Source organism: Puntigrus tetrazona, chromosome 11 (genome assembly GCF_018831695.1).
Source record: "Puntigrus tetrazona isolate hp1 chromosome 11, ASM1883169v1, whole genome shotgun sequence".
In the NCBI taxonomy this organism is placed as follows: Eukaryota; Metazoa; Chordata; class Actinopteri; order Cypriniformes; family Cyprinidae; genus Puntigrus; species Puntigrus tetrazona.
The window spans coordinates 20,002,407-20,019,770 of record NC_056709.1 but is presented as its reverse complement, the minus strand read 5'-3'; the positions used below and the strand labels follow the sequence as shown (position 1 = coordinate 20,019,770).

The 17,364-nt window shown below is 39.2% G+C and overlaps 2 protein-coding genes across 4 annotated transcripts in view; one reads left to right on the top strand and one right to left on the bottom strand.

Moving 5' to 3' along the window:
• Positions 1-455: 455 nt before the first annotated feature.
• mdm4 (MDM4 regulator of p53) lies at positions 456-8,029 on the top strand. Of its 3 annotated transcripts, none has more exons than XM_043252725.1 (11): positions 456-613; positions 1,140-1,233; positions 1,894-1,968; positions 2,076-2,209; positions 2,548-2,597; positions 3,034-3,098; positions 4,432-4,537; positions 4,630-4,790; positions 4,918-5,106; positions 5,191-5,259; positions 5,859-8,029. In XM_043252725.1, exons 2-11 carry the CDS (start codon positions 1,153-1,155, stop codon positions 6,423-6,425), a joined length of 1,497 nt encoding a protein of 498 aa, XP_043108660.1. In that variant the 5' UTR covers positions 456-613; positions 1,140-1,152; the 3' UTR covers positions 6,426-8,029. The 3 variants fall into 3 exon arrangements, with proteins under 3 accessions (XP_043108660.1, XP_043108661.1, XP_043108659.1); XM_043252726.1 differs by having other exon boundaries at positions 464-812; positions 4,933-5,106; XM_043252724.1 differs by having other exon boundaries at positions 464-812.
• Positions 7,225-17,364, bottom strand: part of lrrn2 (leucine rich repeat neuronal 2) — a 48,735-nt gene continuing 38,595 nt past the window's right edge. Inside the window, exon 2 of the mRNA XM_043252723.1 lies at positions 7,225-16,836. Coding sequence (XP_043108658.1) covers positions 14,359-16,527 — 2,169 coding nt within the window. The 5' untranslated portion in view covers positions 16,528-16,836 and the 3' untranslated portion in view covers positions 7,225-14,358. The remainder of the gene's footprint in view (positions 16,837-17,364) is intronic.

Below are 17,364 nucleotides of genomic sequence, written 5' to 3'. Positions count from 1 at the left end.
TTGTTAAAGAAAGCTAAAGATGCTATATTTAGAAAAATGCTAGACTTCCTTACAATGCACAAAAAAGGCTTATGTGTAGCATATGTAGGATGTAATATTAAAAAAAGGATTATTAATAGCCATGTGCGTTTACTTTTAAAATGAACACAAAATATCATGTTATAGCTATTAAACTACATCGTATGATTTAAAATCTTTAAACTGTGAGATCTCAAAGTATCTTTTTTTTTTAAATAGGGTGATTTATAAAGTGTAACCTACTCCAAAAGGAACCTTCTCACTGTTGCTTAATGCTTAATACACCAGAAAACGTATAAAACGTCAAAATAAAGACGCCTAGTAGATGCCCGGGTTATTTCTTAGGATGGTTAATAGGAATTTTTGTGAAGGTGGTTATAGCGCCGCCTTTAGACATAAGCAAGAACTTGCTTTCTTTTTAAAATAGGAAAAGGGGAACTACGGAAGGTCTGGCAACTCCGATGACGCCATACACCACGTCAACTTCAACTGACTGCAACTGTTAAAAAAAAAAACACACACACCTCTTCTTTTCTTTACGCAAATTGCGATTCTTTAAAGACTGGAAACCATGTAATCGTTCGCAGATAACACGGTGAGTGTGAATGCACTACCAGCGAGATCACGCGGGGCCTGGTTTAGACATCAACGGCTGTTTTGCTCCTAAAATGTCGCACGCCGATAGCCCGCGCGCGTTAGCCTAGCATCCTTGTTTCAACCTCGGAAGAATTGAAATTAATCCAGCCGACTATCACGGTTTACCTTATTACGCAAATGCAAGAACTAGGATAATGGTAAGTGAAGTCATTTTCGTCTCCAGCATGTCCTGTGCGCGTGAAATGGTGTAGGAATTTATGATTTTGTGTGTTTATCCGACGCGCTCAGGAAATACATTAGCTTTATTTATGTATTTTTAAAATCATAGTTAACGCTTGAATGCGTTGTATATAACGTCATGTTGTTTTACTTCCATTGAGCTATCGGTCTCGATTTAAACGACATCTATGACATCCAGAAATGCTGTGTAGGTAGACAGCTCAGTACGTTTTGAAAGGCGGCCCTTTGTTGGTATAAAAACAGACGTTGGCGTTGTTCTGAATATAAATATGTTTTTTTCGCAGACTTAAGTCAATCATGACCTCGTTGTCATCATCATCGTCTCAGTTAACGGGGTCAAGCTCTTCATGCAGGACTCTTCCAGGGGAAGGGACTCAGGTGAGGAATAGATAAGCATTTTCACTATACATTAACGCGCATTTATCCCTGTAAAGCCTGACGTATGAGTTGTTGTTGTTTTTTTTTTTAACCCAAAAAACTATATATATATTTTTTATATTTATTTTTCCATAGATAGGCAGCAAGATAGGAGCTATTATTAATTAAAAAAAACACCTTAATTTTGTTCTTTATTATATCTTAATTTTAAAAAAGCTACTATTTAAATGTATTCAGTTAGTAAGATGAAATTCTAATAGCTTGTGCAAACCAATGAGACTCTGTCTCTGTGTAAGAATTTAATACAATGTAATGTTTAAGTAACATATAAGTATGTTACATCATATTTAGTATTTACATTTTAACAGATTTTCAAGGAATAAATATGTATGTTTAATTCAGTATACCTGTCAATGAAAGTTATTGCAAGCAATAAGCATTATAAAATTATTATTATTATTATTATTAAATAATAATTATTATTTTTTCAAATACTAAATAAATATGGATGGATAAATCTGTATTCAATCAGTCAGTAAAAATTACTTGCAGTAAATATTTTAAAATATTAGTACTTATCAAACATGGGGCGTGTAGTAGGTTGTGTGCAACAGGTTTTGCAGCAAAGTTTTGATTATCATATTTGATTTGATTGTGTAGGTCCACCCCAGAGCTCCTCTTCTGCAGATCCTGAGAGTAGCAGGTGCTCGGGAGGAGGTGTTTACCCTGAAGGAGGTGAGAGCTAACCTCTTTTTGAACTAACCTCTACTCATTTACATGTGCTTTGGGAAAGAGTTTGAACGGCTTAAGTTACATTTAATAATGGCAGTGTTTTTAATTAGGTCATGCACTACCTGGGTCAGTACATCATGATGAAGGAGCTGTATGACAAACAGAGACAGCACATTGTCCACTGTCAAGACGACCCACTTGGAGAGCTACTGGAAGTGGGGAGCTTTTCTGTTAAGAACCCCAGGTGAACTCATGGCAGAGAAAACAAAGATGTCTCGTTTGTGTCTGTTTTTTCAGTTGTTGGCAATTTCTAGAGAGCTCATTGGTTGGCTGATGACCAATATGTATTACTCAAACACACACGTTTGCCTAAATTGCAGTCAAATACAGCTGAAAATGACTGCATTACCGTTTGATAAGTCAATAATAGGTTTATAAATTGACACAAGGGGGCGCTAACGTTCATGTACTCACAGAGCCAAACCTAAACTACACCTAAAACCTAATAACAGCTAACTCTGCATGCTTCAGGATAATGACCGTATTTTAGGTACTTAAGTCTTTCTTTTCTGCCATTTTTAGCCCCGTGTATGAGATGTTGAAGAGGAATTTGTTTATTTTGAATAATTCGGGTAAGTCCATTATTCTCCCAGTGATGCATATTTTGAATGCTCGTTAATAACTTTTCATGCTGTCATATAGCCCTTTTACACTTTCTTTCTCTCATTTTGATTAGCCCCACATTTCATTTTAAGGGGGGTGTGTGTGTGCGTGTGCGTCTGAATGTGATGTGTGTGTGTGTGTGCTACAGTGGGTATGTAAACTTGTTTTTCCGCCTTTGTCACTGTGAACAGGTTAGTGTACTGTGCAGTCTTCATACAGAATCTTGACCTCACGTAAAATACTTGACTAGGTTAAGTAAAAGATTAAATAATAAAACAAATTTATTAGAAACACCATTTTCCACCACCGATTCAGGCATTACGTTCGGGCCAAGTGTGCTTGGTGAATAAAGGGCAGGTTTTTTTCTTTTGTTTGTTTTGTTACTATGTCTTATTTGAAATACAGATGCAGCAAAGAATCTTTCAGTGGGCAAGGATTCTAATGAGTCTCCAAGTGAAGATCCTGGTCAGGTAAAACTAAAGCATGGTGCACAGGAGAAACAGTGCCTGCTACACCTCTTCATGGCAAACAATCGGTCAGGAAATCAAATGAATCCTGATCATAATAAATCTAATTCATTGAATAATCCTTTTACTTGTGATTTCTTTGTAAATTAAAGGCTGACAAAAGTGCTTTTGTGCAGGGCATTTTGGGTACAAAATGTATTGTGCGTTTTATCATTATATTTTTTTACTTTTATGTAGTTGCTTTTTTTCAGCATACAGTACTTAAAACCTTTTACATTTGTCAGCTTTTTACCTTTAGCAGTGTATGCTCTAATTAATGTTCATTTAATGCCCTTAATTGTCTTTTCAAGCTTTCACATGTTTTCTTCACATGAAGTTGCTCAGTGTGTAGAATTGCATCATCGGTAGCCTGTTTGCCACGAAGGGGAGGGCGGCAGCTGCCTCCGCCAGCCGTATCTGTACAGAGTGGCACCGTCTCTGTACTTCCCCACGGCCGGCTCGGTCTGGTGGTCCTTCCGGAGAAGCCACCAGCATGGGCCTGGCTGCTGGGGGACAGAGTACCTGTCTCTGTTTGTCGCTCAGAGTTTCCTTCTCTGCATCGTTGCTTCTTTCGGAAGGACTGCAGCTTCCTTTTCAGTTCACAGGCCCTTGTCTCCCCCTTCCCCTCTGTCATATACCTATGCACATTTAACACCATTGGCATGATGGTTTACGGTTGTGAGTTGGCAGAATGAAGTTAGGTGGAGTTGGGAAAAGCAGTCTGAGGTGCCAGGTACCGTCATGCGTTTGTGCTAATTTGCGCTAGACTTTAAATCGAGTGTTTTATGCTAATAATATGAACTTTAGAAGGAGTTGTCATTTTAAACGCCCTTTACTAGTAATTACGTGTTATTAGTAGTGTTGTCAAAAGTACAGAGCTCTGTACCTTTCAGTACTGAAATAAAAATGTCAACATTTGCGTGATGTTAAACAGATTCTAGTGGGATGTCGATGTTTTTAAAATGTCAATACCGAGCTGTATCGCAGCCGGTACTTTTGACAACACTAATTACTAGTATTATTGGAGTGATGGAATTTAGGTGTCTACTTCATTGTTGCTACTTTATTTGCACTTACAGCTGCAGCGGTGTCTAATACCTCAATCAATTCTCAATTCTAAGCAACCTTTTTAGAAAATTCCTGTTTTTGTATATTTGTTTTCTTCCCCTCCCACGACTTGTGAGAAATTGGCCTTTTGTTGCCACACTCGTTGGCGCCTGCTGTGAAGGAACTGCTGTCCTACCGAGTGTCATGTCATTACTGTATGCTGATTTGCTTTTTTCCTCTTACCGTGTAGGTTTCCAGTGGGTCGACTAGCTCTGGACAGGCTCACATTGCTGGTAGTTCCAGCACTGGCGCAACGCAGAGCTGCTCACAACGCAGGCCACGCGATCCTGACGAAGGTCAGCGTGAACCACCAAACACACTTTAGAGAGTGCAATCAATGTCATTTTTACAAATGTGATTTGTATTTAAGTTTAATCTATCCTTACAGACTCCTCAGATGGCTTGCCCAGGTCTGCTTCCAAACGACCAAAGCTGGACGTTACTCTGGAAGAGTGGGATCTTTCTGGGTTGCCTTGGTGGTTTCTGGGTAACTTACGAAATAATTACACTCGCCGGAGCAACGGTTCAACGGATATTCACACCAATCAAGTAAGAGGACACAATACCCAGAACATAATTTATGTGGTAGTTTTCATGAAGAAAAACAAGAAAAAGACCTAAAAACAATGTTAAGTCATTGTAGTGAGACTGTCACACAACTAGACTGAGGAAACAGCTCTCTCCCGGACAGGACGAGGACACAGCCATCGTTTCTGACACCACCGATGATCTTTGGTTTCTGAATGAGGCAGAGAGTGAGCAAGTGAGTGTGGAGATGAAGGAGGCAGTGCTAGAGCAGGGAAGTGATGCGGAGTCTCCACACGAAGAAGAGGACGCCGGGAAAGATAGTAAAGATGATAGGAAGGTAATGATGTTCTTCTTTATTGACTGGATAATTGTAAGATCGAGTCATCTTAACCAATTAACTGCAATTCTTTTTCACATTCAGATGCAAGAAGATCGGGATGATGACTCTCAGTGTTTAAGTGACGACACTGATACTGAGATCTCCACACAGGTATATGTATAACAAACATAGTGTTTATGCTATTCTTCACTGGTGATCAACCACTTTTGAAAAAAAAAAAAAATTTTTTTTTTTTTTTTTTTTTTTTGAACAATCTTTTCTTATTAATTAAAAATAATAATTGATTTATAAAACAATTGTACTGCTTAAATGTTTTTGGAAAACAGTAAAACAGCGGGGGGTTTCAGGATCTTTTGAATAAAAATTTAGATGAGAACAGAATTGCTTTTCATTTAAAACCCTTTGTGACACTTGTCGGCATCAAGCGTTTTGACGTGCAGGATCATTGTGCTTCGGGAGTACTGAATTCATGACTTGTCCTGAGTTCCCAGACTTTTCCCAATTTTTTTCTCTCTCTCTCACTCTCACTCTCTCACTTCACTTACTCTCTACACTGTGCTTTCAAATTAAAGTAAAAATTGCCAAAAAAAACATTGCAACATGATGAATTGTAATCATACTTGAGTTTTATATGTACTCAACATAATTGTTAGTGTATATTTAAGTTTATCATCTTTCTTTTTTCTTATGTTGAAACAGTGGTTATGGATACATGGAAGTCTTATTAAAATGACCTCTTCTTTTGGCAGGATGCATGGCAGTGTTCAGAGTGCCGCAAATTTAACACCCCTCTTCAAAGGTACTGTATGCGCTGTTGGGCTCTGCGGAAAGACTGGTACAAGGATTGTCCCCGTCTTGTGCACTCAATCTCTGTGCCAGACATCCCCGCCTGCAGTTCACGTCCTGAGAGGGATGAAGACGAGGAGGATGATGATGGAATCGACATGCCTGACTGCCTTAGGACTGTGTCTGACCCAGTCGTCCTTCCCTCGCACCACGTCTCTAGAAACATCCCCCCATCATCCGCCTCCTCGTCTAAAGGAAAGGGTCCTTCCCAGCTTCACCACCACTTACAGGAGAGCTCAGAGGGAGACAGCCAGGACACGCTAGACATGGAGACGGAATGCCAACCGGAGGCCATACTGGAGCCCTGCAAGCTGTGCCGAGTGCGGCCACGAAACGGCAACATCATCCACGGCCGCACAGCTCACTTGATCACCTGTTTCCCCTGCGCCCGCAAGCTACACAAATTTCATGCTCCTTGCCCAGGCTGTGGCCAGGTTATACAGAAGGTCATTAAAACCTTCATAGCTTGACCAAAACATCTTAAAGGCACGCATGTATTATAAGCTCGCACTCGCATACTAGTTTTAAAAAAAAATGTTCCCTATATGGACGTAGGCAGAGAGGTTGACAAACTATTTCTGGGCTAAAATGAAAGCACGCTCTATCTATGACGATGATTTATATTGTATAGTCCAAAATCAAGTATATATAATGTACAGAATGTAATTTAAAGGCCTCGTATTGTTGTCCTGCCGTTGTTTTGTTAAGATAACAAAACGTGTTTTGTTTGCGTCTGCTTGGCATCTTTAAGGTGAAAGAGAGTGTTAGCCGTCTTGATTGGCCTCTGAGCGTGGGAAGGTGTGAATCATGGGTCAAAAATATGAATAGACCCAGAAAAAATGCATGGCTTCAGTATTTGTGCCTGCATGAGCAATTAAACGCCTGCCTTTTTACTACTCTAAACAGACCGGACGGTGTGCTATAGCGCTTTAAATATACTTGACCAACTTTAGTTTTACTTTTTTTGTTTTGTTTTTTCTTAGAAGAATAGAATATACTTTCCTCCCCTGGCAGATTTCAGGCACTTAAAAAACTAAAGCTTTAGGAGTCACTCCTCATGATGTTTAGTATGCCTGATTAAGGGTTTTTTCCATGGTGCTTTAAGCCGATTTATATTGGAATATTTATTTATTTATTAATACAGTTTTGGGGTGTATCTGGGGTGACCAGTCAGATGTCATTCTTGTGCTATAGTGAGAGGACCAATTGTATTACAGATGAAGTATTAAAATTTTCATGTGTGGGAGCTATAATAGAAAAGAGTAGTTAGGCCCATGGCCATGGTTTTCACTTCCTATTTTTTTTTTTTTTTTTTTGTTTGCTGAAGACGCTCCGCTCTTTCTTTCCATTGTTTGTTTGGTTTCTATACCTGAACAGATTTGAGGACAATCTGTGCTGTCTATTCAGTCTTTTGCCTTTCATTCACACACGTGCCTGTTTCATGAAGGTTAAGGAATTGCAAGGTAAGGTGACATTAATGGAAAATGTGTTTTGAAAGCCAAGTCTACCATACTGCCATATTTTCTTTCCTCCTCAAAATCTGTATATTTGGCAGTGTTAAAATTGTAAAACTGACGAGATATATGGGATTTTAGGGTTATTATCCTCTGCTTTTCTTAGTACCGTGTTGTTTCCCGTAACAAAGTGGATACTGTCTGTTGTATTAAGCACAGCAATTGAGGGCTTTTTGAAAAGGAAATCTTGTTCTCGGCCATTAGTTGGTGATAGAGCTTTCACACAAAATCAATAGGTCTAGCTTTGCTTTTTTCTAATAAATGCTGTGTTGTTTAACTTTTTGAGGATCTAAATTTATCTTGAACTTTTTATGTGTGTGTGTGCTAAAAAACACTGCTATTTCACTGCCATTCAATGCCTTAGTGTGGAATCAAAAACTATTTCATACTAAGGCTAAGCCAATGCAATTATGTAATGAAGTCAGTTTGTTTTGTTTGTTTGCTTGTTTGTTTTATCGAACATCTTTTCTGCTCAAATTTAATATGAACAGTAATTTTTTTTTCTTAACTGTCTCATGAGTAATGTAACCAATGGGAATAAATGCTGCTTTTCAGTTTTACTTGCAGTATTTTCAAAGTTTATTTTAACTATTTATTTCAGAGCATAAATCAACAACTTTTGCACCAGTTGCTACTGTCCTTTCTGGTTACCAAGAAAAGGTAAGGGTTTTTTTGTTGTTGTTTTAACCACAAGGAGGCAGTAACAGCCTTTCAGTTTGTAAAGAATCACTGAATCTCGCCGCCTTTTGACTTGGTCTTTGAATCTTTTGAATAGCACTCCCTTTTTCAATTTGTATATATTCACAACATTTAAAAGCCAGTTTGTTCATAATGCATTTTGAATGCATTAAAATACGGTTCACATGCTTAATGCGTCTGATCATGTGAATTTCTGCTTGTTTCCGTCTGAAGCTTGTCCAATGGAAGCCACAGTGATGTAATTGGAAATCAATAACGGAAGTGTCTTGAGGGGTCAGTCTCATGCTGAGGGATAATTGGGTTCTTCCTCTAATCGCACCTTTAATCTCTCACCATCTCGGGTCCTTGCCGTAATGGGCCTACCATCAGGTTAGATCTGTTAAACTGACAGTATCTGGTCACTGAGGTTCACAGACACGGCTCGGTGTCATCAGAAAAGGACGAAACCGTTAAATGCCCTCAGTGTTTCAAGCTTCACTTTTACATATTCTCTGCATTTATCATGCTTTTTGATCTCGCAATGAAAAAAAAATTGTGAATATTTTCCTTTTCTATATGGTTTATTCATACCCTCTCCTCGTTTACATGCTGTTTGCACTGAGAGTTATTGTTTGTATGCACCAGACTGACATTTGAGAACTGTTATTTTTCACTCCGACTGCAACATTGTTAAAATATGTGGCTCTAAGAAAGATGTGGTGACTGAGAAACTGGTATTGATAACGTGTCCAGCATTATTTTTTGGGTTTTGGTGGAGCCATGCTTAAATAGTCATCCACCGCTGTCATGTATGCAGAGACAATAATGTGATTTTCATTAAGTAAGATTCCCCAATGATAAGTGCTTATGAGAAATCCTGAAATAGCTTGATGCATTGACTGCTAATGGCACAGCTTAGCTCTGCAATGAGTCATATACCAATCACACAGGAGGAGTGACAGCTCATTGTTTTCACTTATTACACAGTAGTTATAGCCAGACTATTTCAATAACTGAATGATTTTAACTGAAGTGACGGTCACTTTTGTAGCAGCAATGTTCAGTGCTGTGTAGCTGCTCATTGTTTCGTCAATATTGTGTGTTCGCTGCTCTGAGCCTTTCTTCTAGACCGACTTTCCTTCCTTTCCGATATAAATCATTGGCAAAATCTGTGTCTGTCCATTGATGTGGAACAGGAACTGAAAAATGTTCGGGAGGGGGGGTTTACAACTCGCCTGTCTCAGGTGGCAAGAATCCACCTGTCAATGTGCTCACCTGGACGGGATTTAATTCATTTTTATATATTTTAAAATGTAATCGTTCTAGCATTCAGTGTGATATGATCCCTCAATACATAACACAATGTTTTATGCTCAAGAAACTTTTTTTTAATTAATTGTAATTGTAATTGTTTTCAGCAATGAAAATGTTTTTTCCATGTAAAAGCTGTGATTTGTAAAAAAAAAAAATTCCACAATGTGATCTTCGGGTAAATAACGGCTCGCTCACTTGGAATGACATTAGATTGCATTAATAACAAAATTGAAATCAAAATGCTTCAGCTGTGCTTTTAAAATGGATGAGTTGAAATGCAGAGTGAAATGTGTTATTGTAGCTGAGGGGACCTCTCTCACGGATGTGTGTGTGCACACACTCATACCCCACCTAAAACAGCCCAGTTCTACTCCATTAACCAGTGTCACTTCCCATTTCTGGGCTCTTGCTCCCCCGTTCCATATTCCATTATCTTACTCACACGGTCTGCCTTCCTTCCCCTTATGGGGAAATCGATAGCCACACTAAATAGATTTCACAATCAATTTTTCTATCATCGTTCCACAAAACTGCTTCCTGGCTTTAAAAATGGGAACACATTTGAGGAAAGGAAAAGAGAGCAACAGGATGTTTTAAAGTGCTCAATTCCTGCTGGTCTTGTCTTCAACGACGGAGGTTAGAGTGTATTTTTTCACTGTATGTAGCCTGAATTTGCATCGAAATTTTATTTTAGGTGAACGGTGTGTTCACTATTGCAAGAAGTATTTGCCATAAGCCAGTTTGCTTAGGTGTTCAAGTCATAGCAGGTATTTATTTAACATACTGGTTAAAATAGTTTTTATTTATTTGAAATAAAAAAAACCCAAAAAGATAGATTAAATCGATCAAAATATATTTCAAATAAATCATTTTTTTCCCCCGGAAACCGATTTCAACAATAATAAGCAATACAACTGTTTTCAAATGATAAGAATTGTCTGAGCAACAAATCATTATTTCTGAAGGACCATGTGACACTGGAATAATGGCTGCTGAAAAATGGCAGCTTTGCATCACAGGAATACATTACCTTTGTAAAATATAGTAAAACAGGAAGCCATTATTTTTTTAATTGTAATAGTACTGTTCAACAAAACTCTTTACGGACCCCAAGCAGCAATGCACCTACCTAACAACATGCATTCTTGCTTTTCCTGGTTCATTAGAGCGGAAGGTTTATGGCTTTTACCTGATTGTTATTCAATTCATTACTTTAAATGTTTATTAGATACTCCATCCATGGCTATATTTAAAGTGATAATGGAAGTGGCCTGTAAAAAAAAAAAAAAAGTCTGATGCAATCAAATTTTAACATTAAAGTTGTATAACGTGCAAAAAGTGAAACTTTGTGGACTTCAATGAAACTTTAGAAAAAAAATTTTCAACAAGTAATATGTTGATTTGTAACAGCTGTTCTAACAATATTTGTAATAGTGAGCCGCATGGACAGTCATTTTCAGGCAGCGTGTGGGTGCTTCGATGGTCTTTCCACTTCATGATTATATAGGTTTGTCAATATGTGAATTATGATTCCGCAACTGTGAAGTTTTTGTGCAGAATTATAAAGCTGTATCCTCATTAAGCAGTTTTTCTCCATCAGTGTAAAACCCACAAGCTTGTGTATCACACGGACAATACATTTCTTTAAATGGAACGTTTCCATTTGTCAGTGTTCTCAATGTATAGTTCAATAAAGTCAACTCTAGCTAAAATATTTTTGGAAGTCACATATAAATCTTTGACATTTTCCCTTAAAAGTTATCAAACTATTACTATAATCTTTTTGATTGAACCAATAATAGTCAAATGTCACACATCAGGTGACCAGTGTACCATTAAATAGTGAATTATGTTTTTTTTTTTTTTTTTTTTTTTTTTTTTGATTTGGGCTTAAACCAAATAAATCGTTCTCAAGCTTGAGGCAATGAAATCAAATGTACTTCTATCTCTCATTGATCAGGAAATTGAATCGAGAAGGTCATTTAATAAATCATTATTCAGCAAATCTACCATTTATCCACTTTGACTATATACTGCAGTGGTGTTGTAGTTGAGCTTGCTTGGTTGTAATATTCCTTTGATCTTGCACTGTAAAACTGTTTTTTTCCCTCCATTAAACGGCAAAGTTACGGTTCAGTGGTGCATTGAGCCTTATAGTTTGGCATTTCCAAGCTTGATAGATTGGAGAGAGTCCACTTGAGTGTGAAGGATGGCATTAAGTGTTATGAAACAGGACCCTGCCGTCCCACTTTCAATATTCCTTAAAATAACTGTAATGTGCAATTATAGTCGCGCACAATTATGTATGATTTCTGTGGAGAAGCGTAACGCTATTATGTAGCCTTCAATTCACTGCCCCCCACCAAACATACGTGTGTCTCTCTCTCTCTTTTCTCTTCAGGCATCAATCACTCTTTCAAAGTTACTGTTTTTAGACAACAGACTCTTTGCGGTAATTGTGAAGTATGTAAGGAGGGCACTGGAGGGGGAGCACTGGGGGATGGATATACCATTTGCTGCTGAGAGGAAGAGCATCACCAGCCTGAGGCTCTTTTCTCAGCGAATTTAAGAAGCCGGGGGCTGTTTTGCAAATCTCTAGAAACTAGAGGAACTCGTTGTGGTGATTCCATTTCAAAAGAACGAATATTTGTTCTCATTATAATTGGAGGATATGTTGCTCCAGTTACCTTCTATGATACTATGCCCCTGTTGGACCAATGGCATAACAACAGCAGGAAACATAACTCAAGACCCTGATTAAGGTTATATGCATTGTGGGCGATATATTACATCCATACCATTAATAATGTTTACATGCGTAGTGAAACATGTTCCATCCAGAGATCAAATGCTTATCGCTCTTCACGTTTTGGATTAGGCTCAAAATTCTGAGGATAATTTGTAGAGTCTGATTAATGTGTATACATACTGGGAGAAGCTGAGCTAAAAATTGCATCGTTTTGAGAGTTTGCAAAAAGCAGAATCGTACTTTTTACATTTAGAAAATGTTTATATGACATTTTAAAATAAGACGAATTATTGCTTTAGACTGACTGAAATCAAACTTTTAAAGTGCATGTAAAAAAACACTTGGCGTTCTGCAATCGATCAAACCTTGAGATCAGTCCAAAATGTTTTAATAATAGCTCAAAATAGAATTTAACACACAGTCATCTAAATTATTTCAGAAAGTGGTATGTTGAATAGGAAAATCAGATTGATTTATGTACAGCTTTGGGGTGGGGAAAAGACCAATGAGCAACAAACAATAATGAAAAAAAAAAAAACTTAGGACAAGACAGTCAAGTTAGAGAGATATAGTTACTGAAACAAGAGGGCACATCAACCACAAATTTCCAAAAATATAAAATAAAACAATAAAGCAAACCAATTACCGTAAAATGACAGCCTGTAAAAAAAAAAAAAAAAAAAAAAAAAAAAGAAAGAAAGAATTTCCCCATAGTTGAGAATACAAGAGAACAGTTCACAATCCCCAATGCTGCTATATTTCCTTTCCTGGATAAAAGAGGGGCACACCGGTGCCCTTTCACCCCTCTTTCACTGGGTATGTCTCTCATTAGTGTAGCTGTCCAGCAGTGAGAGCAGAGCTCATATGTGTTCACCGAATAGTCACCTGACAAACTGTTTAAGAAAAAGCCATTTTTTCTCTTTTTACAGAAAGAAGGGTTGACACTATCTTTCCATGAAGTGTGTCACATTAGCAGCTCGACAGGACCCGCACTTTTCATCAGTACTGAAAGAGATGGGAGCTCTGACGTGCTTGCTTTGTACAAAACAGTGTGCATGTAGATGCGAACCTCTTCCCTGTCACCAAACGTTTGCCGTCGTTGCTGGAAAGGATGGCATCATGGGGCTGTTCCACACGCTTTCTCCATGACCCTCTCTTCTTGTTTGACATGTCTGAACAAAGAGGCCGACACATATGTCTAGGCAGTATGTCCATCAAGACTAGAACATCTGTTCACTTGAGTTGTTTTTCTAAGCAAGGGTCTGTCATATTTCATGAACAAGAGGACCAAAATAGGCAAACATCCCATTCTGAGCATTTTAGGTCATAAGTTTGTGGCCCCCTGTCAGATGTGTAGAGCAGTCCAGTTTTGAGGGAGAAAAAGATTTTTGTTTTATACGCAAAAACATTACATTTTTCTGGGATGGTCTTAACTTTGGAGCATTCTCTTGCGAACCTTGTACAAAGCACAGTTTAACACACTGTTAAAGAGAGTACATACAACATTAGTTATACAACATTTAAGACACCTCCCTTTATATCAGCTCTTTTCATAATGCCTGCTTAGAGATAGTCAGTTTAGTTTTTCACCACAAAAACAAAAAGTGAATTGTTGCCCGCAGTCTGCAGAATGCCTTTTAGAAGACTTAAATTCTGCCTTCTTGAGTTCGCTTCCTTGATATTTGTGTTCTTTGCTTTCCTGTGTCAGTCTCTTCTTCAGTATTAAAAATATATAAGTGCTTATCTTTGTACAACCATTAGGCCTGTTATGACACAGACTCGTTGAGAGGTTGCATATAAACAGACTCTATATGAACTGTTGTTTATGATTGGCAGCACAGCTTTAGTGTCCTAGTTTGATATACTGTATGTGGATATATGGACAAATGCTTTTAATATACATATATTTGATGTATCTTTTTTCTTACAAAATAAATACAAATATCTTTTTTTTTTCTCTTCCTTTTTATATCATACTTTGAAACTGGGTTGCTGTTATGTGAAGAGGGTCCGCCACTTAAATGTCTAATATTGTTTATTTCAGACGTTCAGTAGTTTTGACTGTCAGATCGGTAAAGTGAGTTTTGTGAAACTTATACTCCAGGGATTTTTTTTTCTTGTCTATCCTTCTTGAACTCTTTATTCTGCTCAGCACGCCTCTTTTGTTAGCCCCCAAGCATCTTGCCCCAGTGAAGCATTTCTGAGGTCTTTGCCTCTGCCATCTGATAGGACTTTATCTGGATCCTGCTGATTCAGGTACTTTACTAGTATTGGAGGAGTCATGAAAGCCTTCGCCTCCTGGGTTAGAATAGTGGTGTGGGGTTTCTCAAGCTCCAGCATGTGATCTTTCCAACCGAATGAGGCTCCCCCATGACATGCCCTGGCTGCAAACAAAAGGAGCAGAGCTGAAACTGCCAGCAGGACTGCTGGGGTCAGGTCTGGTAAAGGATCTGGCATGAACACCTCCTTGGTCCTTAGATGGACACACGAGGTGTCATTTGGCCCCATATGTAGACAAACTTTGTAATGAGTGCCTGGTTGCAGATGGGTTAGGTTGAATTTCCTAGTGCCAGCTAGAATCCGAGTGCTATGCCTATGATGGTCATCCAGACTGCCATTGGCCACCCATGATAAATGTGCAGTAGGGACGTTACGACTTGCTTGCCAGGTTAGTAAGGCATACCTTTCTTTGACATCCTGAACTTCAAAGCTGTCCTCTGTCTTTTGAGTACTTATATGAAGCAGGTTACCTCCCTCTACCTGCAGAGTCAGGCTTCTTGTATCAGCTCCCACTAGGTTCTGCGCCACACAAGTGTAGAATCCGGCTTCTTCAGCAGTGACTTCAAAAATCTCTAACGTGCCTTCTGTGAGAACCTGATAACGCCCGTAGCTGCTGGATGGAGTCAATCTTACACCTTGGGGAATGACCCAGTAGATACTTGGCTCTGGCTCTGCCAGTGCCCGACAGTGCAAGGCTATGTTGTCTCCATGTTTGACTTCAATGTAAGAGGGGAATGTGCTTGGGGCAATCAAGGGCAGGCAGCTGTCTGCCATCTCTCTGAATGAGACTTCTTTAACTCGTCGGGCTTTCAGCTCAGGGGGCTCAGAGCAGAATGTGGATTGAGGCTCAATGAAACGGACCGGCTTGTCATTGTCGGCTCCCACCCAGCGGATCAGGCAGTCACAGCGAATGGGATTGGTGTGCAAGCTGATTTCTTGAAGGCTGGGCAGCGACCTTACTGTCTGGCTATGCAGGGCACTCAAGGCATTACTGTTCAGCATTAGACTTTCCATACTTGACAACTTTTGGAAGGCCTGAGGGTGGATATAGGAGAGCCGAGGATTGTTTGTGATCTCCAGTTTGGTCAGTTCAGGCAAGTTTTCCATTGCAGAGTGCTCTATAGAGATCAGCTCTTCCATGTTGTTTAAGCCAAGCTCTTTCAGGTGAAGCATATTTCGGAAATCTCCCCTCTGCACTAGCTGAATGGGATTCTTGTTCAAGTCAAGGAACTTTAGACCTGGCAACTTTTGCAATGCCTCTTTTGGAACTTTTATTAGGTGGTTATCATAAAAGCTAATGCTCTCCAAATTTTGAAGGCCCTCTAGTGCTCTCTCTGAGATCTCACGCAAGCCCATGCCTGCCAGGACAAGGCTGCGCAAAGAGCTTAACGGTTTAAAATTTAGGTCCTGAATGGTGTCCACGGGGTTTCCACCAATCATGAGAACCTCCAATTGTGGCAAAGCATGGAACCAACGCCGGTCAATTACAACCAATCGATTAGAGTTGAGATGAAGCCTTAGAAGTTTATCCAGACCCTTGAAGGCCCCAGGGGAGATGCTTCGAAGCCTGTTGTGATTGAGGTACAACTCCTGCAATCTAGGGAGACCAAAGAAAGCTGCTTCTGGGAGGTGTCTCAGCTGGTTTTCCTCCATGTGTAAGCTGAGAAGAGCTGGCAGGTCAGTTATCCTCAGGTTGCGGGTACTGGTAAAGCTGTTATGGGAGAGATCCAACTCTGTCAGATTGACAAGGCCCTGGAGTTCACTCTGGTCGACAGAACTGATGAGGTTACTTTGCAGCCGGAGGGTTTGTGTCTCTTGAGGGAGGGAAGTGGGCAGCTGGATAAGTAGCAGGTCATTGCAGTCTACTGTAGGAGCCTCTCTGTACACAGACTGAGGAGAGTACCAGGGCTTGATTTGGCAGACACACTGGTGAGGGCAGGGCACTCTCCAGGGCATGGACTGAATGACCAGGGAGCTTCCAACTCCAAGCAGCAGATGCGTGTGCAGAAGAAATATTGCAATCTGTCCCATTTTCATAATTAAACTGATATAATTTTATTCAGATTCACTTTGATGTAGACTATTCAGTTAGTTATTAATGACGGCCTCTCACTTATCTCTTAAGTTCATGTGACAGGAGATCCAAGCGTTTAGTTGAATTTTGCTAAATAAATTCAAAGATGAAGCATGCTCTGTTTCTTCATATCCTGTCTTGTGAAGTAGTCACCCAAGTATCTTAAAATCCCTTTTCTGTCTTCAGATGGATGTAATTCTCTCCAGTCTCACTCCATTGATCTTACATCCTAGCTCTGTAAAGTAGGTTTTATGATTGGTTTAGGGGCACACCTGGAAAAGAAAAAAATACAACACTTAGTCACAGCAAACATTAACCAAGAATTACATCAATTTCTTGATTTCTTTCGTTAGATGGTGTGTATGACTGCTGCTGCATTATTTATTAGGCTTCACTCAACAACTTAGTTCACAGTTGTACTTTTTCAATAACCAAAACACTTTGCATGCTTCTCAACTTGTATATTTCTGTTGTTAAAGAGCTCCTCTAAATTTGTTCTGGGACATTCCAGCAGAATTTCACTTCTAGTCTCAGACATAGAGGAAAATGACTACTGTGAAAATATGAGAGAAATGCAGGCTGAAATTTAGTGAGTCTAATTCATGGCTTAGGATTTAGCTCTGCAAATAATCAGGGACCTGGTATTACTCATATGCTGGAGGCTTGTAAGGAATAGGAAAAATATGACATGTTTTTGGCTAAATTCACAAGACGTGGACTCAGAGGGGACATAAAAATGCATTAAGGGAGGAAACTCTGACTGTGGTCTAACCTACTTTGTTTAAACTTTGTGACATGGT

What these genes read in the sequence shown, in the direction of transcription:
- mdm4 (XM_043252725.1), top strand. Translation starts at nt 1,153, where the DNA reads ATGACCTCGTTGTCATCATCATCGTCTCAGTTAACGGGGTCAAGCTCT. An exon ending in TTCCAGGGGAAGGGACTCAG is followed by an intron (nt 1,234 to 1,893) that starts GTGAGGAATAGA and finishes TTGATTGTGTAG; the next exon opens with GTCCACCCCAGAGCTCCTCT. An exon ending in AGGTGTTTACCCTGAAGGAG is followed by an intron (nt 1,969 to 2,075) that starts GTGAGAGCTAAC and finishes GTTTTTAATTAG; the next exon opens with GTCATGCACTACCTGGGTCA.